We start from the raw sequence: 21,507 nt of genomic DNA on the forward strand, positions 1-21,507 counted from the left end.
ACAGGAATATGCCATGAACTACTGGAAGAACAACGGTGCCCCAGCTCAGAAGCTGCTGGTTGGCTTCCCAACCTACGGCAAGACCTTCACCCTGCAGAACCCCTCCAACAATGGCATTGGGGCCCCAAGCTCGGGCCCTGGGCCAGCAGGACCTTACACCAGGGAGGCCGGGCTTTTGGCTTACTATGAGGTACGTGTGGCCCTCAGCCCCGGACAGCCAGAGCAGCAAAACAATCCTCTGCCTTCCCAGCAAAGAGCCCTGAGCCCAGAAAACATGGCTCGTGCCCTTCCTGGCAGGTCACTTGCTGACTTGGGCCGCTCTGCTCTTCTTTCCTAGATCTGCACATTCCTGAACACCGGAGCCACCCAGGCTTGGGATGCCCCTGAGGACGTGCCCTATGCCTACAAGGGCAACGAGTGGATTGGCTACGACAACGTGAAGAGCTTCAGCATCAAGGTCTGCTGGGCCCTGGGGCTGTGCTGGGAAGGTCTGCTGGGCCCTGGGGCTGTGCTGGGATGGGGGCAGGAGGTTCCTGCGGGAGCAGCTCCCGGGGCTGATCGGGATTTCTCGCCGGCCCCAAACAGGTTGACTGGCTGAAGAAGAACAACTTTGGAGGCGCCATGGTTTGGACCATCGACCTGGATGACTTCACCGGCAATTTCTGCCACGAAGGCAAATACCCCCTGATCTCCACCCTGAAGAAGGGCCTTGGTCTGTGAGCAGCGGTGAGTCCGGGCAGGGACACGGCCTTGGGGTGGTTCCAGCAGCTCCACAGAGCGGCTGTGCCTGCAGCGCCCTGGGCCATGGAGGGAGGGCAGGCACGAGGGGCTGTGACAAACAGAGTCCCTTCCCAAAGGCAAACTGCTCTCTGCTTTCTTTTCAGGCTGCAAGACCAGTCCTCAAGTCCAGTCCTCAAGTCCCTGGAGCTCCTAAACATGAAAGCAACAATTCAGGGGACTGGCCATGAAGACCCCAGTCCTGTCCCAGCCAACAGACCCCTCTGATCTAATTGCACAGCAAAAGAATGATTAAATAAAGCTTTCTGCAAAAGCAACAATCCTCTCTGTTTCAACTTTTCTCACATTACTATTTTGATGCTCCAGCATTCTCTGGTGACATTCACACTTATGTCCAGGGAAGGGAAGAGCCTGAACCCCCAGTGTGTATTTTAAGAGCTATAAACAGGCACTTTCCAGGGGTTTCTTGCTGTGCCAGCTGGGCAGGCAGTGAGAAGGAAAAAAAAACAGAAGGAAGTGAGAGAGAAGGTCTTGAAAGATCACCCAGTGAAGTGTCACAGTGGCACAAGCAGGACACTGGGTCCTCACCTCGTCCCTGTGCAAGGCCTGGCCATTCTCCTCCTGGAAAAGTCACCTTCCAAAGGGACCAGGCTTCAGAGTTCCCCCAGCCCTGGTGCTCTGGCCATGAGGCAGCTGTAGCAATCACTGCCTGCTGCAGGAATGGTTCAGCTGAGCACATCCCAACCCACAGCACCCTCCTGATGTGTCCTGGAGCCCCACAGGACCAGCAAGGGGCCCTCATGTCCCACTGCAGCTGCCTGAGGGCAGAATCACAGAACTGGTGTCTTAAAAACACCAGCAAGAGGCTTCTGCTTTTCCGTGAAGGAGCCTCAGACAGTCCCTGGAAGAGAAACCACAGAGCAGGGAAGACTTGAGATGGCAGCAACAGCAGCCCAGGGGTTCCCTCAGGTAAGCAAAGCAAGTCTCCAGCAGCAGAGCCCCAGGCTGTTCCCACCACAGACTTCCAGTTTCCATCCCATGTGCCACAGGCAAGTAAATCCCTGGACTAAACCTGGGGCCTGATGACTCCTGAGCTCTGAGGACACAAGCTGTACATATATATATATATATATATGTGTATGTATGTATATGCAGATAAATATAAAAATAAATATACATGCAGACATCTTTGGGGTAACTTGCCACGGAAAAATTCCCAAGAATAAGAAACAATGTGCTGGAAACAGGTTGTCTCTGTGTGGTTCTCTGCCTGCAGTGAGGAATATCAGATGGGCAGCCCAAAGCAGGCCCAGCTCTCCCTGGGTTTTTGTTGGCACACTCACACAGCTCCTCACATCCAAATCCAGAGTGCAGCTGAGCTCAGTGACAACTCCACTTGGAAATGCAAAGCTGGATCTTGACTCTCCCAAGCCAAGGGCCCATCTACCTCATGTCCACCTGCTCTGAGAGCAGGAATCTCGGCTCTTGGAGCGCTGCCATCACACAAACCCCCATGTCAGCTCCAGTCTCCCTGTGCCAGCAGCCCAGGACCTGTTCCCCTGCACCCAGATAAGGGGTAGGACAGGGCTTTCAAAACAAAAGGTGCCATTGCATGAACTTTTCCATTTCTCCCCATGGAGATTTCCACAGTGACCTCCAAACCTCCACAGCGAGGGCAGGGAGAACAAAACAACCTCTCTGAAGCAATGGTTCAGGCACAGAGAGGTAAGCAGGGCTGGTGTGGCCAAGGTCTTTGGGGAAAACAGCAGTTTTTAGAGAGTTTTAGAATTTTTAGAGAGCTGGGGATTTTTGGGGGAGTTTTTAGCGAGTCAGCTGTCAGGCAGATCTCAAGGAGGTGGGTGCAAGGCTGTGCCAGTGCCAGGTCTGAATCTGCCAAACCTCTGGGCCAAAAAAGATGAAAAACTTAAGGAACCATCCTGAAAGGAGCAATATGAATTTCAGGATCTCCATTCCATGACCCATCAGAAATGAGCCCAGGCAGCTGAAGGACAGACAGACTTATTCCAGCACAGCCACAGAATCAGCAGAATGACAATTTTAGTAGGTCCTTGGAGGGAAACTCAGCAGAAACAACCCAGAGTGGTGGATCTCTGCAATCCAACACTTTAGCTGCTGGAACAGCATGGAAGGTCCTGTCTGCAGACTCGACTCTTTTTTAACTTGAATCCTTTTAGCAAGAACCAATTCTATTCTTAATTACCTACCACCATTCCCAAGGAGCCCATGGAAAAACACCTTTCTTTCGATAGAAAGAAGGCAGGAAAAGTCCTGAAGGAAAACTCCAGGGCTTGACCAACTGCCATTCGTAACCACCACATGCCAGCTAGTGCCCTTGAGCTTTCCCTTCCACACCAAAACAGACCTGAAAAGGCTCCAGAGGTCGCTGAGGGTGGGATTTTCCAAACCTATTCCAACTGGGTTTATACTGTGTCACTTTATCAACCAAGAAAAACACTGGAAAAGTACCCCTTGGAGATGGTTGTCTCGTTATCAGTCGTATGACACCCAGTGCCTGCACGGAACCCAAAGGGTCAGGCCAACACACTCTAATCTGCAGGTCATCCAACATGTGATGTGGGCAACTTGGAGGCTGTTTCCAGGCTCCCATTCAGCCAAGCCTGGGTGACCTACTGGAAAGGCACCTTCATGTCACCTGAACAGGAATTAAGGAACATCTGGGAGCAGAGCCATTGGCCACGTGCCTGCTGTGTCTTCACCATTTGCACAAGTCCTGAGTGTGCAAAAGGGGAGAGACCAACTGTCTCCTCACATTAAATCTGGGTAATTTCACTCGATGGAGCTTCACAGAAACCTGAGGGAAAACACGAACCCTTGGCAACACGGAGGTCTCTCAGTTTGGGAAACAGCTGAGCAAAACCAGGGGGGGATAAGTGCTAGAGGAAATGCAATCTGCACCGTCTCTGAGCTCCCTCTCCTACAGCCTGAGCTCCAAGAAATAAGGAAACCTCTTCTGCATCCCTGAAGTGACCCCACCCCAAATGGTGTGGGCAAAACACAACTCACACCAAAGCTGGGAACCAAAGCCCACTCAGTCCTGCCTTGACTTGGTCCCACCAAGCAGACCCAACCCTTGTAAAGCACAAAGCTCTTGCTGGCAGTGCCAGCGGCCGTGGGAGGACTCAAGGACAGCCCAAGGTCAAACACTTCTGCCATCGGTCACTGCGCAGTCCCAGTGCTGACACAAACCTGTCGCTGGGAACAAACCTCCAAACAAGAACAGAAATCTAATCTGCTTCTTCACCTCCTCTTGCAACACCAGGACATGGCACGACCCGACACCAGGGAAGTCTCCAGCTGGAGTGTTCAGGCCCATTGTCCTGGTATCATTTCCAATCATTCTGATCTGTGCCAGCTATTGTAATGTTTGCCCATCCGTGTTGACCCAAGATTGGCAGCAGAGGGGAGAAGGGTATAAAAGCAGCAGACTTTGTGCAGCACATCAGTCCTGGTCCAAGATGGCCAAGCTCACTCTGCTCACCGGTAAGTGCCGCTGCAACCTGGGGCTCTCTGCCTTTCTCACAAGTGCTGGGGGCTCTGCCACTGTCCCACTTGTGCCTGCACAGGGCTTGGGGTATAAAAATGCTGCTCTTTCTTTTCAGTAGAGATTTCGCAACCTCCTTTAAGGAGGGAGAGTTCTGTTTGTTAGTGCTGCTGCTGGGGATCTGTTCTGCTTTGAACATGAATAGAGTTCACTGCAGTTGGAAACTGAAATGGGCTTTGGAACAAAAATCTAAAACTCCAACCTCTGCTTGGTCACTTGTCTGGTTTCTTTTCTGTGCTTTTACCTGAAATCATTTGACAAATGTTACCCACACTGAGGTGCCTCAGCCTGGGAATGCAGAGAGTGTGGTGTGTTTGTTACAGAACGTGGGGGTGGCAGGGTAAGGTCATTCTGGGATCAACCCAGTCCTGCCCAAGATCTTTGTATTTCTGGGTGCAAACACTGACAGGTTTGTTCTTTCCTTTGCCCTCCCAGGTCTGGCCCTGCTGTTAAACGCCCACCTCGGTAGGTGCTTCCTTCCCTAAAACAACTCCTGCCAACCCTTCCCAGCCCCAGCACTCCCAGACGGGGCAAACAGGTGGCACAGCCAACACAAAGAGCCTCCCACCAGCCCAGCACAGCCCAGCACAGCCCAGTACAGCCCAGAACACCCCAGTACAGCCCAGCACAGCCCAGTACAGCTCAGTACACCCCAGAACAGCCCAAGGAAACTCTGCTCAGCCTTGCCAGCAGCTCTGCTGCTGATGCCCTGCCTGGTGTCTCTGCAGCAGCCCCCCCCCAGCTCCTCTGTCTCCCCACAGGCACTGCCTACGTGCTGACATGTTACTTCACCAACTGGGCCCAGTACAGGCCTGGCCTGGGCAAATACACACCCGAAAATGTTGACCCTTGCCTGTGCAACCACCTGATCTACGCCTTCGCCGGGATGAACAACAACGAGATCACCACTTACGAATGGAACGACGAGACCCTCTACAAATCCTTCAACGGCCTGAAGAACCAGTATGTACTGGGAGCAGAGGGCAGGGACTGTTTTCCCTCCCAGGTCCTGCCCTGTTGTTCACCCTCTGCTCTCTGCAGAGCCCTGGAAAAGGGAGGGATGCCGAGAGAGAAGGCAGAGAGTGACGGGCAGGGCAGGACAGGGCAGGGCGACAGCACCACTCCTCTGAGCATGGTGAGGGTGATCAGGGTACTGGGGACTTCCAATAACTCTGGTCCCTTCATTTACAGGAACAAAGATCTGAAGACACTCCTGGCTATTGGAGGATGGAATTTCGGCACAGCCAAGTAAGTTCAAGCCATGTCCTGCCCATAAAAGTACCCTGGAAAAGGGAGGAGAGGAGGAAGATAATCCATACAAAGCCCAACTCTCTCCTGCTCTGCTTGCCCAGGTTCACTACAATGGTTTCCTCTGCTGAGAACCGCCAGACCTTCATCAAGTCTGTCATCAAATTCCTGCGCCAGTACCAGTTTGATGGTCTGGACCTGGACTGGGAATACCCCGGCTCCAGGGGCAGCCCAGCCCAGGACAAGGGGCTCTTCACCGTCCTGGTTAAGGTGGGTTTTGGTCTGCTCAGCACAGCCTTGGCCAGAGCCCTGGGCAGATGGAAAGTCTGAGAGCTGTTTCTTGGCATCTCTCAGGAACTGCTGGAAGCCTTCGAGCAGGAAGCCAAACAGACCAACCAGCCCCGTCTCATGGTCACTGCAGCTGTGGCTGCAGGACTTTCCACCATCCAGGCTGGCTACGAGATTGCTGAGATTGGGAAGTGAGTAGCAGAGCCTGGGATCATTTGGGGGACTGGTTTGGCTGCAGTCAGAGCTCCAAAGATGTGCAGAAGTGGGGACGTGGTCAGGCTGTGACAGGGGGGGACCGGCCAGCGCTGGAGGAACCGTCAGCTCTGGTGCCTGAGCAGCTCAGGACACGGACAATGCTCTCCACAGGTACCTGGACTACATCCACGTGATGACCTACGACTTCCACGGCTCCTGGGAGAGAAACACTGGCGAGAACAGCCCCCTGTACGCAGGCCCAGCTGACACCGGCGACTACAAGTACTTCAATGTCGTAAGTGTGTTTGTGAGACACAGCCCCAGGTCCCGGCTCTGTGCTTGCACCAGGGAGGAGATACTGAGGAATTCATCATCCTGACTGCAAACCTGGGCAAAGACTTCAACAGGAATGGTTTTTTGCAGGAATATGCCATGAATTACTGGAAGGACAATGGTGCCCCAGCCGAAAAGCTCCTTGTTGGCTTCCCAACCTACGGAAAAAGCTTCACCCTGCAAAACCCATCTGACACCTCTGTCGGGGCTCCAGCATCCGGCCCTGGACCAGCTGGACCTTACACCAGGGAGGCTGGAACACTGGCTTACTATGAGGTACGTGTGTCTAATCACATTCCTTGTTCAAATCATTTGAAGGAACGGCTCAGGAAGGCACCCATGGAGCTCTCTGAATGGCTGCCTCAGACAAAAAACTGTCCCCAGAACTGCTAAGAAAAAGTTGCTTGTTCTCAGGGACCAGACAAATGACACAAAACTAGAGAATAAAGTCAAGACAATGGCAGAGCCTGGACTTTTCCCTTTTTGAGATTAACATTCCACCTCTTGGTGCTTCTCCCTAGATCTGCTCTCTCTTGAGCTCTGGAGCCACCCAGGCTTGGGATGAACCCCAGGACGTGCCCTATGCCTACAAGGGGAGCGAGTGGGTTGGCTACGACAACATGAAGAGCTTCAGCATCAAGGTCTGGTGGGCCCTGGGGCTGTGCTGGGAAGGTCTGCTGGGCCCTGGGGCTGTGCTGGGATGGAGGTTCCTGCGGGAGCAGCTCCCGGGGCTGATCGGGATTTCTCGCTGGCCCCGAACAGGTTGACTGGCTGAAGAAGAACAACTTTGGAGGCGCCATGGTTTGGGCCCTTGACATGGATGACTTCACTGGCACTTTCTGCAATGAAGGCAAATACCCCCTGATCTCCACCCTGAAGAAGGGCCTTGGTCTGCAGAATGGCGGTGAGTGCTTTGAGTGCACGAGCAGCTCCTTGAGGGGAGCTCCCCATGAAGGGAGGGGACTCTGTCAACACAAAAATAAGCCCTTTCCTGCTTTGCTTGCAGACTGTGTGCCTCCCTCTGAGCCCCTGCCTCCAATCACTGAGGCTCCCACTACTACAAGTGGCAGTGGGAGCGGCGGCTCTGGCGGGAGCGGCGGCTCTGGCGGGAGCGGCTTCTGCGCCGGCAAACCCAACGGCATCTACGCGGACCCAGAGAACAACAGGAACTTCTACAACTGCTTGAACGGCCAGACCTTCGTGCAGAGCTGCGAAGAGGGGCTCGTCTTCGACCCCCTCTGCACCTGCTGCAACTGGCCACGAAGCTCCTAACCCTGTTCCAGCCAGCAGACCCCTCTGACCTGACTGCACACAGTAATGGTTAAATAAAGCTTTCTGCAAACGCAGCAATCCTCCCTGGTTTAACTCGTGTCATTCTTAGTATTGTGGTGCTTCCTGATTCTCCCATGGTACTCAAACTTGTGCTCAGGGAAAGGCTTGAATCCACAGGCTGGACTTAATTCCCATATGGCATTTCCCGGGGCTTTCTTGCTGCCCTACCCCAACAGCCACGGGGAAGCAGAGAGGAGCACACGGGGGGCAGAAGGGTCGTGACATCACAACCCCCCCCCGGCTGCTTCTCCCAGCCCAGAGCACATTCCACGGGACCGTTACTCACCCTCAGCTTTCCCCTCCACCTGCTGTGTCTACAGCAACTGCAGCACAGGGACCAGCCAGCCCAGCAGGGCAGGAATGGCAGCGGGGCAGGAGCCAAGGGGTGAGAGCTGTGCCAGGTGGGGGCACCCATGGGGGGCTCTGGGCTTGAGGTTTTTCTTCTCTCACAGTTCCCTGCTGGCTTCCCCAGCAACCTCCCCTGAGTGGGCTGCTCATCACTCCCTGCCTGGGGGGAGAAACAGGCCTTTGTGGTGGGAGGGAACAGGCACCCAAAGGGCAGATCCCCCCAGATATCCAGGGTCAGGGGAAGCTCCCACATGGGAGGTGAGGGGGTGGTTGGCCTCAGGCAGGGAGCAGCAGACACTTCAGGTAAAAAAGCAGCAGGGGGTCACCTCTATTTTATCTTTTTTCTTTTTTTTTTATCCCACTGGTGGCACTTCCCTCTGCAGGTCCCTCAGCTGTGCAGAAGCATGTCTCATTTGGGACAACTCAGGAAAGGAGGATGTTCCCCTACTACTTCGCCCCAGACAGGCTGGGGATTGAGGTGATGGCCGTCGGGGGAAACCCTCTGGTCGGGCCAGGCTGTTACCTGGGCCAGGAGGTGAGTTGTTTGAGTGCTGTGGTCCTTTGCAGAAGACATAGTACAGGAGCCCTAGGGCCATGGCCAGCCCCACACCTGCCCTGCAGACCCCCTGCAGGATGTCTCCACATAAACCTGGAAAAAAATTCCCCTCCCTTCCCAACACACCAGTCCTTAAAGCTCCACAGCAGTGAGAAAACAGGGGAATTAATAAGAACAGCATCAACAGGAATAGAATCAGTAGGAATAACATCAATAGGAATAACATCTGCTGCTCGTGTACTTCTGCCCTGCAAGTGGTGTCTTTGAAATGCCAGCCAGACACTTCTGCTTTCGGATTGCAGACACCCATCCTGAAATCCTCTCTGAGCACCAGGCCCATGAGCAGCAAGGGTTACGTGATGGGAGCGAGGACAGGCCCGCGCTTCATGCCGAAGAGTCGGGTGAGGAGTGGGGAGTTGGGAGCTTTTAACGCTCTCAGGGCAGCCAAAGCGTTGAAGAGCAGGTCTGTAGGACCCAGCTGGCTGCCCTGGGCACGTGGGGATGGTTTGCACAGCCAGCTGTTCCCTCCCAACGTTCTCCCCCTCGCAGACGGTGACCCCCGGCCCCGCAGCCTACGAGCCCTTCCGGATGGAAAAGAGGAAGTGCCGGCCTGCCCATGCCCCATTTTCCTCCAGTACACCACGATTTCCATCCAGGCCTCCAGACAGAGAACTGTTCCCTGGGTAACAGAACTCATTTTCTTACAGTTTTCACACAGATAGGAGATAGGAAACCGAGATCTCAGTGAAGCCTTTTTATCTTCAGAAAAGCTCCCCTGCTTTAGTCTTTGGCTTAGCACCATGACTAGGACGCCACAACATGCATTTCTCCCATGGATCTCCCCCCTGCTAATCTGCTGAAAGCAAAAACTCGCTTAGAACACAGGTTGAAGTTCTCAGCACCATCCCACATCTTCCTTTTCTACTGCACCATCATTGATATTAACAAATAGTTGTATTTTAGATGACCATCAACAGGTCACTGAGGTAAATTCTGTTTTATAAACATCATACACCAGCTCCAGAATTGAGATACTTCGTGCCTGTTTTCTTTAGACCCGGAACTTACAACGTAGAGCAGCCACTGAACAAAAAAGTCACTTGGCCGATGAGGTTTGGGTCTCCAGACTGGTCTTCGGTGCCCAAGCCACCAAAGAAGATGGTAAAAAGGGAGGTACAGGAGGTAAGGACAGGGATGAGGGGATGCTATTCCTGGCTCAAGGCTTCTGAGAAAGAAAATTTCCTGGCAGTTTTGCATCTGCACTACTTCTGTTACGCTTTCCTTACCTGTCTGGGGCACAAGACACGAAGTGATTTCCCATGAGAAAACACCTGTTCGCAAAACCAGCCACAGTCCTTCAAAAAACCCTTCTAATTAAGAAATTTCCTCCGGAAGTTTCCGCCCACCAGGTGAAGCGAAGCAGAGCCTCGACCGCCCCGAGGAGCTCTGCTGAGGAGAAAACACTCATACAAAACACGGGCTGAGGTTCCTGACGCCTTCTCACACCTCCCCTTTGCCAAAGTTTGAATGGTTGTCTTTCAGATGACCATAGACAAAGAATCCAAGAAGCACCAGGGGCGACTGGCCTACCTGAAGCTGCACTTCGGCTGAGGGGCTGGGCCGTGCCCCCCCTCCCCTGGAGACACCCCCTGCACCTCCAGGCTCAATCAACCACTAAAATGTTTCGAGTGTTTTAAAAGCTGAGTAAAACCGTTTCAAGCAGAGGGATTTCTGGCTGCTGGTCATTCTCCTCTGGGTGTCCCCAGGGCCCCACTCCCCTCAGCCCTGGCCCAGGGGGTGTTGTCTCTGGGTACAGGTTTGGGCTGGAGTAGAGTTAAAATTCCTCCCAGTGGCTGCAGTGGGGCTGTGTTTGGGTTTGTGCTGAACACAGGGATGGTGTTACAGCTGTGTTTATTGCTCCTGGTTTTATTGTTTGTGTTATTGCTGGGCAGGGCCCACACAGAGCCAAAGCCTTTCCTGCCCCTCACGGTGGGGGGAAGTTTGGGAGGAGACATGGCCGGGACAGGCGACCCCAGGTGACCCAAGGGACGTTCCAGACCCCAGGACAACATGCTCAGGTCATGGAGTGTGGGGAAGACAGGGGGGCGTTTGGAGTTGCTAATTAAGAATCTGGCCACGAAAGCAAACGTGGCGTGAAACAGAAAGGCCCTGGTGTTCATCTTCAGCTGCTCATCTTCAGCTGTTCCTGCAGTGAGCTGCTCCAACCCTGGGGATTGCTATAAATGTTTACAAACCCTCACACAGACTGATCACAGCCTTGGTGTGGTCCCAGGGGAGAACTAAGAGCAGGCAGCACTCACTTTGGGTGTAACTACAGCCCCAGAGCAGCCTTTCTGATTTCCTGGCTTCATTTACCTGTTTCTGGAGCAAATTTCACCTGCAGTCCAGTTTCAGCTCTAAACCCAAAATACATTCTTCCAGTTTCCCACTTTCAGGCTTCGAGAGCTCTCACAGATGTACCACAACAGCTGCTCACAGGCTTTTTGGGGCACGTTGGTTCCCTCCCTCCCTCCCTGCCAACCACAGCACCCACCTGCCAAAACGGGGACGTAGCTGTTGGTTCACAGCTGCCCCTTTGGGTGCAAGATTTTGGATAAGGGGGGTATGATCCCTGGAATTTTTACTGTCCTAAACCCCTGGGGTTTATGGCTGTTTAGGGCCTTACCTTGGTATTCATGGCAGACACTGTATTGCACCTCCATCTGTCTGACTTTTCTGATCAGGAGAAAAAGGGGTGTGAGAAGATTAACAAAGTTCCACCTCTGGCTGGAGAAACCCTCTACTAAAGGTTTTGCCAGACTGCTGGGATTTCCAAGGGCCCTTTGTTGTCATTTCTGATGAAATTTCCAACCTTCTCAGCTATCAAATGTTCCTTAAGAGAAAAGAAGAGATGCAGAGGGAAGGACAAGATCTCCTACTCTCACAAACCCCACAGAAAACACACTCAGGCTCCATTCAGGTCCTTTTCCACTCTTAAAACTTGAAGGACTCAGTCAGTTTTGGTCTTAGGAGATAAAATTTCTTTTATTATGAACATAAAAATTACAATTTTCATTCTACTTTTTTCCCCTCCCCAGCGAGGGATTTTCTCATTGCAAGAAAAGCTTAATCCAGGTAAAAAAAGATAGAACCTTTGATATATACATAAATACACAGTGTCTCTGTACATCTGTCATTCTGTACAACCAAGGCACCAGCAGAAGTGACAATGACACATGCAGAAGATCTCTGAGAGATCTAATTTCAGACTGTCTGGCAGGAACATCTCCATTCTCACTGAAATAATTATTCCCTTTTCTCTTCCTCCTCCCTGGGTGATGGGGGAAGAGGGAGGCCTGGGAGGATCCTTTAACTGCACAGAGGTGAACATGAACACCTTGGGATCCTTGGGAGACTGGACCAAACCACAGGAGACTTTAGTCCAAAAAAAAATTTCCAGTATTTTCCCAAAGAAAATGTTGAAGGAAAATTAAAGCAAAGCCCTCCAGAACCAGCTCATAATTACAACACTCCCCTCATCAGCCGTTTTCACTGCTGAAATAAAGTCTTCTGCTCTGGGGAAATAAAAGGGGGGAAAAGAGGAACTTCTGTTGATAGAAGCACATATTTGAGAGTGGATAAAATGAAAGAAATGCGATCACTAGCACAGCCTCGCAGCCTGCAATCAATGCAGCTTTATTCCACATTCCAAGTTCCAAAACAACTGGTGAAGGCGTGAACTCTCCAAGGGCTTGTGCTGTGTTGAAAGGAACAAAAGAACTGAAAAGCAGCCCGAAGCAGCTGTGAAACGTTGCCAGTCATTCTGCTGGAAAGTGATCTCAAAGCAGGGCAGGGTAAACACCACATTAAGAGCTTTTAAGTCCCGAGTGCAGCTTCAGTCAGCAAAGTGAGAATAAAATGCCAACTTAGCTCTTGTATTTACACTTCACTCCTTGCTGACACATCAGACACCTTGAGTTTATAGAAGAAAAGTCTGTTTGTTTTTACCTGCCAAGAATGCCAAGAAAGAAACCTCCCTGGGATTCTTCTGCCTCTGTTAACACACATTCCTTAGAATTAAAGCCTGGCAGGGTTGAGGGCAGAAGTTTCCCTCCCTGCCTGCCAGGCAGCCACGCACCAGTGATGCCTTTGTGTTCTGCAGAGCCTGCTGGGGAGCAGGAAAACCCTGGTGTGCCCCAGCTCCAACCCTGGTGTCCCCCAGCTCTTCAGAGAGCAAAACCCTGCCCACAGTGGAAACAAAGCAAAGTCCCCCATGGACAATTCCCACCTGTGATCCCTTCAGTGCTTCGACGATAATTGACCATCGGCCATTCCAAGTCAGCAGGAGAGCAAAGGGGAATCCTGGAAGCCAGGATGAGAGCGGAGTTCACTCTGCAGAGGGACCACTCCTGGGCCACTCAGTTGGACTGCCTCTCCTGAACCCTCCTCCTCTGAGCAGCCCCAGGAACTCCAGCCCCACCTCACTTCTTCCTGCGGATTTTGGGCTTTTTCACCGGCCGGAGGTAGGGATTGTCTATCACATTCTCCTCCCCATTCCTGCTGCCTGCCAGGGAGGTGTTCTGCTGTAACACTGAGGTGTTTTCCTTCTCAGGGCCTGAATCATCCTGTACGAAAGAAAAAAAAAAACACAAACCCAAATCACCAGAGTTACACAAAACAAGGCTTAGAAATCTTTCTACCCAGAGAAGCTGTGGCTGCCCCATCCCTGGAAGTGTCCAAGGCCAGGCTGGACGGGGCTTGGAGCAACCTGGGCTAGTGGAAGGTGTCCCTGCCCATGGCAGGGGGGTGGAACTAGGTGATATTTGAGGTCCCTTTCACCCCAAACCATTCCACAATTTTAAGTTCAAACCACATAACCTGTGGGCAGAAGAGAGAATCAACAGCAGCACACAAGGAGCTGCACTAAGCGTGAGGTTTCCTGACCTCTAGCACAAGAAGATCCCTTGGGGAAGAACCAGGTTTCAGAAGTTCAGGGCAAAGGGCCCCAAGGGCTGCCTCAGGGGGGTTGTACCGTGCTCATGTGCAGCGGGAGGTTCTCGGTGTCCGTCTGGTCGTCCTGCTCCGACGAATCCGTCTCTTCCATCTGCTGCATCTCCAGCTCAGAGGGAAGAAGAGCTGTCAGGTAGGGGACAGTGAAAGGCCTGGCAGCAATCACTGGAGTCAGGGCAAAGGACACAGTCAGCGAGCTGGGAGAAAACACTCCCCCCTCAAAAATTAGGAAGCACAAGGAGAACAAACACTTCCAGTGGTTCTGGCTTTAAACACACACCACCTCTTCCTGCTGCTCCCAGGGATCAGGAATGATATATGCTGTCCCTACAAGATAGCAGTCTCTAATTTCCTATTTTCTAAGGCCCCTTTATGTTTCCAACATTATTCCAAGACAAAAAAATCCTTCCTGACCTCTACAAAAGTTCCATTCTCTCACAGGCTGGAGCGTCACTTGGTTCCCCTTTAAGTTAACACTGACACCTGTGCTGTCAGTGAGCCCTGGGGAGGTGGGAATTCTCATCACTGCTTTGCAGTCAGAGAAACAGGAAAGCCTCCACTACCACTAGAATGTCAGAGAGAAGAAATTACTTGTTCAAAGGTTACAGTGGATGAGCTTTGAATTTAGCCCCTCTCAGCCTTCTCCACGAGCAGAAGACAGTGAGCCATAGTGAGGGTAGAAGCCTTCTTTTGGTTTTCATCCCCCTTCTAAATACAAAATTCCTCATTTCCCTCAGGGAATAACACAACGTGATTACTCACAGCTCACCCCCTGCAGCAGCAAGAACCCCAACGGGGGGAGGTTTGCTCAGGGACACACATTTAGGGCACAGAGAGCCCCGGAAAACTCACGTGGGAATGTGCTGACATCATCCTTGAAGAGGCTCTGGGTCTCCCCTGTCTTGGCCATGAACCGTGTGAGAGCCCTCTCCACGTCCCGCCGCTGGGAAGCCGCCTTTTCCCTCAGGACCTGGTAGTCGGACACGGGCTCCCGGTACGTCTGTGGGGCGGGAGGGAACAACTCCCGGTCAGAGCACGGCACGGAGGGAGGAGCTGCAGGCACGCTCTGACCTTCACCACTGACAGGCTCCTGGAGAGCTCCAGGCGTCCATCAGCCAGAAATCCAGGGATCCTGGCTGATTCCCAGACAGCAAGGGATGTCCCCAAGCCAAGGGACATACAAAGCAATACTCTGGATGGACAGTACCAGCACTGCAGTAAAAACAAACACACCACTGCTGCTGTTCTGGACCCCAAACAGCCCCCAAACAGCATGAAAATCCTGGTTTCACTCACCGGGGTCTTGATGTAAGTGTGGGGATCTGGGAACTCTGGGAAATGGCCAGGGATGTGGGATGGGTGAGGCTTGTTCTGTCCAGCTGTCAGGGCTTTGGGGGTCACGGGCTGGTTTGTCACAGGAGCTACAGGAGTTAAAAAGCACAGAAATCAGTGGGGGGATTCCTCCTGCCCAGGGCCAGGCACAAAGTGCTGCAGCTGAGCTGGGACCCACATCCCCAGGCCCTGCCCAAGCACAGCCCAGGAGGCTGTGTTTGGTATTCCAGAGGGGAACTGGGATCACTTGGCCCCTCCCTCCCACCCAGGGAGAACAAAACCATCCCCAGGACTCTGGTGTGCAGTGAGGGCACTGGTGTGAAGTGACTCTCCCTTCATCTCTCAGTGTCACTTCCAAACTGCACTTCCAGGAGCTCTGGAATGCATCATCCCTCAGAGAGCAGGGGCCCTCTGGAAGCCAGCAGAGAGGAATGGCAGATTATTCCCGGCTTCCTGAGTGGCAGAAAGGATTCCCCACGTACGGGCAGTGATGACCATCCTCTGGGAGCGCTTGGCATACGCAGGAAGGGTTTCCACATTGAACCCTGGAACAGAGAGGGGAAACAGGAGTCACACCAGGAGTTCGTCCTGGTCAAAAAATCCCTTCTTTTAGGCTTCTCCAGAATTTTTCCAAGGGCTCCAAATGACACCCAAAGCTGGCATAAGCAGGAACAGCCAACCACTCACCCATTTCCACCAGAGTAACCACGATATCCGAGAGCGTGGGCTGGGTCCTGGCTGTGTGCTCGCAGTAGGACTTGGCACTCCTTCCAATTTCCGAGATATCTGAGGAGACAAAACCCCCACAATTTTAATTCCTACAGCGCCCACACTTGTATCAGCCCAAGCCCAGCTGCAGGGATGGGAATTTTTAACAAATGTGGCAAGGAATGAGAAACAGCTCCCGGAATGGAGAGTCCTGCAGCCTGGGTATTTAAAATTCGAGCATGGAGACACTAAAGGTTAAAGAGTCACTTTAGCAGCTGGGGCAAACCCAAAGTGCCACAGAGGTGACTCCAGGGCCGCACTCCAGCCACCAGAGAACAAAAACGGGGTGGGGGGGGAAAACCAGCAACCAGTGAAGGAGCAAGGAGAGAACGAATGGGGCACTCACAGCTCTGGATCATCTCGGTGAGCGTCTCCACCGCGGCCTTCTCGGCGCTCTCGAAGCCCGCCTCGGTCAGCAGGGAGCTCACCACGACCTGCAGCGTCCGCCGCCGCGCCAGGTGGTAATTGTCGGCAGGGGTGCCCGCCTGCTTGCTGCCAGGGCGCTGCACAGCGGGGACAGCCTCAGGGCACGGCAGGGACAGGGAATGGGAAGGGGAGCAGGTATTGGGACTGACCCAGAAGTAGGTGATGGAAAGGATTTGGGAACAGTAATGGGAAGGGTCAAGGAACAGGTGCTGGGAAGGGTCTGGGAGCAGGTACTGCCCTGGCAGCCCCAGGGAATGGGGACACGGGTGGGCTGAGGGGATCAAAGGGCAGGAACACACACACATGTACACACACATGCACACACACGTACACACATGTACACACTCATGTACACACACATGTACACACACATGTACACACTCATGTACACCCACATGTACACACACATGTACACACATGTGTAGACACATACACACACATGTACACCCACATGTACACACATGCACACACATGTAAATCCCCCCCGGCCACATTTGGGCCGCGGCCCCTTTAAGAACCCGCCGCAGGCGCCAATCAAACCCCGCCCCCCTCCGGGCCCTCCAGCCAATCAGCGCCTCCCTCCCTCGGGCCGCCGCCCCCGCTCCCCCCGGCCGGGCCCGGGCCTGCCCCGCGCCCCGGGGGCACCGGGCACCGCCGCCCCGCCCGGCCCCGCCGCCGGCCCCGCCACCGCGGCCCCGCGCCCCGGGACCGGCCGCCCTCACCGTGCCGGAGCCGCTGGACGCCGCGTCGGCCATCTTGGAGCCATGTGGAGCTGTGCGCGTGCGCCAGGAGCGGCGCGGGGCCGGGCGGGCGCGCGGGGCACTGTGGGAGTTGTAGTTCGGGAGAGGAGGGAGCACGTGGGGCGACAGCTGGATCCACCCGCACAGCTGGATCCCACACACACAGCTGGATCCACGCACACACAGCTGGATCACACACAGCTGGATCCACGCACACACAGCTGGATCCCTGCATCCAATCCAACCCCCCTGCCAAGGCAGTGTCACCTGCAGCAGGTGACACAGAGGTGTGTCCAGGTGGGGTTTAGAATGAAGGTAATTGGGTGTTATAATGTCCAAGTGGGATTTATAACAAAGACAGTTCAGCTCCAGGGCACAGGAACCTCGAGTATTTTGCCAAGCCAGTAATGTCTGCACAGACACTCATCGACATCCCGATTTCCTGCATCCCTGTTAATTCTGGGATGTCCAGGTGCCAGGGATGGAACTGCTGCCCATGCCCCTGAGCAGCTCTCCCTTCCTGCTGGTTGGGCTTGAAAGCACACAAGTTCTTCCATCAAAGAACCTCCTGACCTGAGCCAGTCCTGTCATACTCCACATGGTGCAGCAAGCCCAGCCCGTGTCTCTGCAGGGAACACAAACCTCCCGGCCTGGCATCACGTTCCCGCTTGGAAATGATTTACTAACCCCCCTCTGGAAGCCCCAGGAGCCCTGTAACCACGGCAGCAGCGAGGGTTTCCTGTTGTAAGCACTGTGTGTTCCGAGCTGCTCCCCGGTGTGACCACCTCGTGTACTCACACGGCTGAGATCAAAGCTCTGCTGTCCCCAAAGTGTCTCACAAAGCACAGGAAACCGTCCCCCCCCTGCAGCTCCCACCCCTCTCTTCCTGTTCTAGCACATGTGTGGGAGAGCAAGAGCACTGTGAGAACCAATTGCTGCCCGTGAGAGGGAGAGGGGGGGAAAAAGTGATGTAAACAACAGCTGCCACGCTGGGAATTAAAGGTCCTGGGTGCACAGGGGCTGGGTGGCAGCACAGCTCCCACAGGCTGCTGGCCCTCACCTGCAGGAGCACCAAAATCCCTGCAAAGGCAGGGAAAGGAGGAGGCAGAGGAAGGGGGAGGTTGGATCGTTCCAGGCCAACGCACCTGCTGGAGCAAAGCAAACCTCTGAATCACCAAAGGTAGGAGGCCAAGGGGTTTTGGGGGCTGCCAGTGTGCTTGAGGGGGGATCTCCTGCCTTCTGGGTTCAGGGATAACAGAGCTGTGGGCAGGGCTGGTGGGGTAGGATTGAGCCAGGGATGTTCAGAGTTCCCTGGAGTGGCTGTGGGGGGCTCTGGGGGTCTGGCTGGGGTGTGTTGTGCCAGGCTGTGGTGCCACCCTGTCCCCTCAGCAGGGAGGGGTTTGTGTGCCAGGACTGGGGGTGCAGGGGCTGCCCAGCGTGGGCTGAGGGGATGGAGAGGTAGGAACACACGATTCCAGACTGGTTTGGGCGGGAAGAGACCTTGAAGTCCATCCAGTGCCACCCCCTGCCCTGGGCAGGGACACCTTCCACCAGCCCAGGTTGCTCCAAGCCCCGTCCAACCTTGGACACTTCCAGGGATGGGGCACCTGTTATTTTTGAGCAGGGGAGATGCTCAGCACAGCAGACGAGCCCACAGAAGGCTGGGGGTGTGACCCTGATGTTTTGAAATCACAGCTTGGAGAGAGGTGGGTGATGAGGTGGGAATTACTGAGCTCAGTATAGGGGGGGAATTTTGCAGCCTGTGTCAGGAATTTTTCAGAGTAAAGCTTGAAGAGGTTTATTCTCATGTCCCGCTGTGCCTGTGGCCTCCCGAGATGTGCCTTGGTTGGAGCAGCTGGTCCCCCCCAAGGAGGCAGGTGCCGGGTCTGTCCCAGCCCTGCTGCCACCAGAGGGCACGTCGTGACCGCGATGTTCTGCTCTCTGAGCCACCTCATTCGGAAGCCAAAATCACCCCCAGAGAATTCATGGAGATCCTCGCCCCCCTCAGCTGCGAGGGTGCCACCAAACACCCACTTGTTCCTGAAAAGCTCCTCTGAGCCCCCCAGATTCCTCGACTGATCAGATCAAGAGGGGGTTTGTGGTGCAGTTTAATAATGACAAACACTCGACAGGCAAAGGGAGGGAATAAACGGCTCCTCTGAGAATGTTTTGGGTTTTTTTTCCCCCTAAGGATGTTGGCTTGTGCCCTGCAGGAATGAAACCTCAGCCACAGAGAGGTTATAGCAACATTGGGGCTGTTGGTTTTTATTATTTTGGTTAGAGTTTTGAGAAAGTTTTTATATTTGGGGAATACTATTTGTTTGTTAGTCCAGAGCAGCAGAGGTGGAGTTGTTGGCAATGTACCTGGGGGGTTGGTCAAGGCTCTCTAAGTAAAAGATTTCTTCTTTTGTTGTTTGGAGGTTTGTTGTTTGTTGTACAGGAGGCTGGTCCAGAAAGGATTTCCCAGCGAGGTGTGGGGATGTGGATAAACTCTCTGGATAGTTCTGAGAGGTCCCACCTGGAATTTAGACTCAATTTCCAGAAAATGCAACAGGGCACAGGGAGGGGAGGAGAGTTTCCAGAATGCAAAACACCTCTCGGGGTGTGAGTTAAGTGTTCCAGGGTGGAATTTTCAGAGTAAAGCTTGGAGAGGTTCAGTCAAACCTCTAAATGACCACAGGGGAGAAGGTGTCTGTGGTGGAGGCTCTTTGATCTCACAGAGACATAACAAGATGCAGGTGCTGGGAGTGCAGAGCAGCACTGTGAGAGCAGGGAATCAGCTGCATCCCTCGCAGGGGAAGGGAATCGAGCTCCTGGAGGGTGCAGTGTGCTCCCAAAATGCCAGGAAAACTGACTGTCTTTGGAGAGTGTTGTTGATCTGCAGATGAACTGGACAGGAGCTCCCAGCCAGCCCCTGACAGACAGTCCCAGCTGGATCCTTCCCAGCTGGTCCTGGCAGTGTCAGTGCTGGAGTCAGACCCCAGAGAGTCCCCAGCTCAGCTCCCCCACCCCGTGTCTCCTTCAGCAAGTCTTGCTCCATAAGGATGAGCCTGTAGGAGCAAGGAGGTCCCAGGAGCTCTGTCTGGCCGGGCTGGGATGTCAGAGCATCCTTCCTGCTCCCATCACCCATCCCTGGGGTGATGGGTGTTTGCTGGGCCTTTTATTTCAACATTCAGCTGATGTGCAAACCGTTCCTTCCACTGCCCCAGCTCATGAGTCAGTGCCATATCTAATCCTGCAGGCATTTCACCCTCACTCCAGGCTGGCCAGAGCCTCTGCTGCAGATCTTGCTCAGCTCCTCCTGCCTCCCCAGTGACTCAGGGGATGTTCTGCTCCCTCCTGTCCCTCTGCCCGAGCTCTGGGGTCCAAAGGTGACGAGGAGGTGGATTAAAGCTGCTTTCGTGCAGCTGGTTTCATGTGAACTTTGTTTTCAGAGGGAATTCTGAGGTGTTGTTTCGCTGAGAGAACAGGCAGAGGAGCCCTCCAGGTTTAGGGGATGCTCCCCAGTGCAGATTCCTACAGAAAACATAAGTGGTCCTCATGTTCCCTCCTCTTCTCAATCGACTGAGCAGGTGCAAACACAATGTGGGGTCACAGCAAACCCAAATTATCCCTGTTTGCTGATCCCTGTGGCCACACTGGGTATATTTTGCCACGAACCCGTTCCCCACCTGAGGTGCCTGCCTGTGTTTAAATGTCGTTTCCAGAGGCTGAGAGGTTGGGGCTGTCAGAGGAGGTGCTGCACACACAGAGGGCACCCTCGGAACGCAGATGGCAGCGAAGCCAGGGCAGGGCCTGCTGCTGCACACAGCTCTGGCTCACACCTTGCCAGGGGAAGCCCCTGTGCCCCCAGAGAGCTTCCCACAGGGACGGGGGATGTGGTGCAAACTTGCTTTGCTGCTGGGAACGGAGCAGAGCCTTGGAGGGCTTGGCTCTGGTTTTGTGCCCAACAGTGCCCTTCCCTTGCTGAGGGTGTCCTTACCCATCTTTGCAATGGGATGGGGGGGAACAGCTGAGGAACCAGCAGTGGTTTGACTGGAAGAGTTGCAGAGTTGGGCAAATGCTTGGAGTTACAGGAGGGGGTAACAGTAACGGGGTTGAGGGGGACAGTTGTCACCTTTTCTTGCCCATTAAATCCGTCATTTTAATCTACCGGTGTTTCTTAGCAGAGCACTTTGAGCAAATGCCTGTATCCATAAATCTGAGCCCAGAGCCTGATGAAAGTCACTTTTTTCTTCCCAGTGGGATCCTGGAAATACAGAAGCAATAGCACTGGATGAAATGCAGGGATTTGTGTGAACTCATTGGACCTTCTCAACAGCTCAAGCTGAGTTTAGAGCTGGGGTTTGGACCGATTCTTGTTTGATCAAATCAGCTCCTTGTTCCCATTTTCAGATGAAATGAAAATTGTTCCTATCAGGGCAAGAAGCTGATAAAAGATTCTTCCTAAGAACAAAGCCTGAGGTTGATTCATCTGTGCTCAAAAAAAAAAAAAAAAAAAGGATCTTCAGGGAAAGGGAAGGTTTCTTGGGGAAAAAAATCCTGAAATAGGCTGTTGGGAGAGTGAGGTTTGTTAAATCATTGAATAACATTAGTTTTCTTTCAAGGAC

General features: G+C 53.6%; 4 protein-coding genes across 7 annotated transcripts in view; 3 read left to right on the top strand and 1 right to left on the bottom strand.

Annotated features, from left to right (window-relative positions):
• LOC114067506 (acidic mammalian chitinase-like) overlaps positions 1 to 7,737 on the top strand; it is a 17,964-nt gene extending 10,227 nt beyond the window's left edge. Inside the window, exons 3-11 of one of the 4 annotated variants that reach the window (XM_027903020.1) lie at positions 5,083 to 5,284; positions 5,513 to 5,569; positions 5,674 to 5,839; positions 5,924 to 6,048; positions 6,224 to 6,347; positions 6,476 to 6,661; positions 6,907 to 7,026; positions 7,148 to 7,289; positions 7,392 to 7,737. In XM_027903020.1, the coding sequence (XP_027758821.1) occupies positions 5,083 to 5,284; positions 5,513 to 5,569; positions 5,674 to 5,839; positions 5,924 to 6,048; positions 6,224 to 6,347; positions 6,476 to 6,661; positions 6,907 to 7,026; positions 7,148 to 7,289; positions 7,392 to 7,657 (1,388 nt within the window). In that variant the 3' untranslated portion in view covers positions 7,658 to 7,737. The remainder of the gene's footprint in view (positions 1 to 5,082; positions 5,285 to 5,512; positions 5,570 to 5,673; positions 5,840 to 5,923; positions 6,049 to 6,223; positions 6,348 to 6,475; positions 6,662 to 6,906; positions 7,027 to 7,147; positions 7,290 to 7,391) is intronic. The other 3 variants (XM_027903022.1, XM_027903021.1, XM_027903019.1) reach the window with 3 other exon arrangements.
• Positions 7,738 to 8,031: 294 nt separating this feature from the next.
• PIFO (primary cilia formation) lies at positions 8,032 to 10,320 on the top strand. The gene is made up of 6 exons (XM_027903023.1): positions 8,032 to 8,102; positions 8,458 to 8,600; positions 8,924 to 9,022; positions 9,171 to 9,304; positions 9,677 to 9,803; positions 10,164 to 10,320. The coding sequence occupies exons 1-6, from the start codon at positions 8,078 to 8,080 to the stop codon at positions 10,230 to 10,232; spliced, it is 597 nt and encodes a 198-aa protein (XP_027758824.1). The 5' UTR covers positions 8,032 to 8,077; the 3' UTR covers positions 10,233 to 10,320.
• A 1,329-nt stretch (positions 10,321 to 11,649) lies between these two features.
• Positions 11,650 to 16,930, bottom strand: TAF8 (TATA-box binding protein associated factor 8). The gene is made up of 8 exons (XM_027903027.1): positions 16,880 to 16,930; positions 16,078 to 16,234; positions 15,651 to 15,749; positions 15,446 to 15,508; positions 14,928 to 15,052; positions 14,484 to 14,631; positions 13,654 to 13,796; positions 11,650 to 13,246 (listed from the first exon to the last, which is right to left on the bottom strand). Exons 1-8 carry the CDS (start codon positions 16,910 to 16,912, stop codon positions 13,103 to 13,105), a joined length of 912 nt encoding a protein of 303 aa, XP_027758828.1. The 5' UTR covers positions 16,913 to 16,930; the 3' UTR covers positions 11,650 to 13,102.
• Positions 16,931 to 17,798: 868 nt separating this feature from the next.
• LOC114067504 (G1/S-specific cyclin-D3-like) overlaps positions 17,799 to 21,507 on the top strand; it is a 30,287-nt gene continuing 26,578 nt past the window's right edge. Inside the window, exon 1 of the mRNA XM_027903017.1 lies at positions 17,799 to 18,077. The gene's annotated coding sequence lies outside the window, so the exon portion shown is untranslated. The remainder of the gene's footprint in view (positions 18,078 to 21,507) is intronic.

This window comes from Empidonax traillii, unplaced genomic scaffold (genome assembly GCF_003031625.1).
Source record: "Empidonax traillii isolate 1590-97213 ecotype Southwest subspecies unplaced genomic scaffold, ASM303162v1 scaffold925:size245191, whole genome shotgun sequence".
Classification (NCBI taxonomy): domain Eukaryota; kingdom Metazoa; phylum Chordata; class Aves; order Passeriformes; family Tyrannidae; genus Empidonax; species Empidonax traillii.

Bases quoted from the DNA above. Each gene is read 5' to 3' on its own strand.
- PIFO (XM_027903023.1), top strand. From the start codon at position 8,078: ATGGCAGCGGGGCAGGAGCCAAGGG. The intron at 9,023-9,170 runs GTGAGGAGTGGG...TCCCCCTCGCAG, and splicing joins GCTTCATGCCGAAGAGTCGG to ACGGTGACCCCCGGCCCCGC. The intron at 9,305-9,676 runs GTAACAGAACTC...TGTTTTCTTTAG, and splicing joins GACAGAGAACTGTTCCCTGG to ACCCGGAACTTACAACGTAG.
- TAF8 (XM_027903027.1), bottom strand. From the start codon at position 16,912: ATGGCCGACGCGGCGTCCAGCGGCTCCGGCACG. The intron at 16,235-16,879 runs GTGAGGGCGGCC...CCCGCTGTGCAG, and splicing joins CGTCCAGCGGCTCCGGCACG to CGCCCTGGCAGCAAGCAGGC. The intron at 15,509-15,650 runs GTGAGTGGTTGG...TCTCTGTTCCAG, and splicing joins GGTTACTCTGGTGGAAATGG to GGTTCAATGTGGAAACCCTT.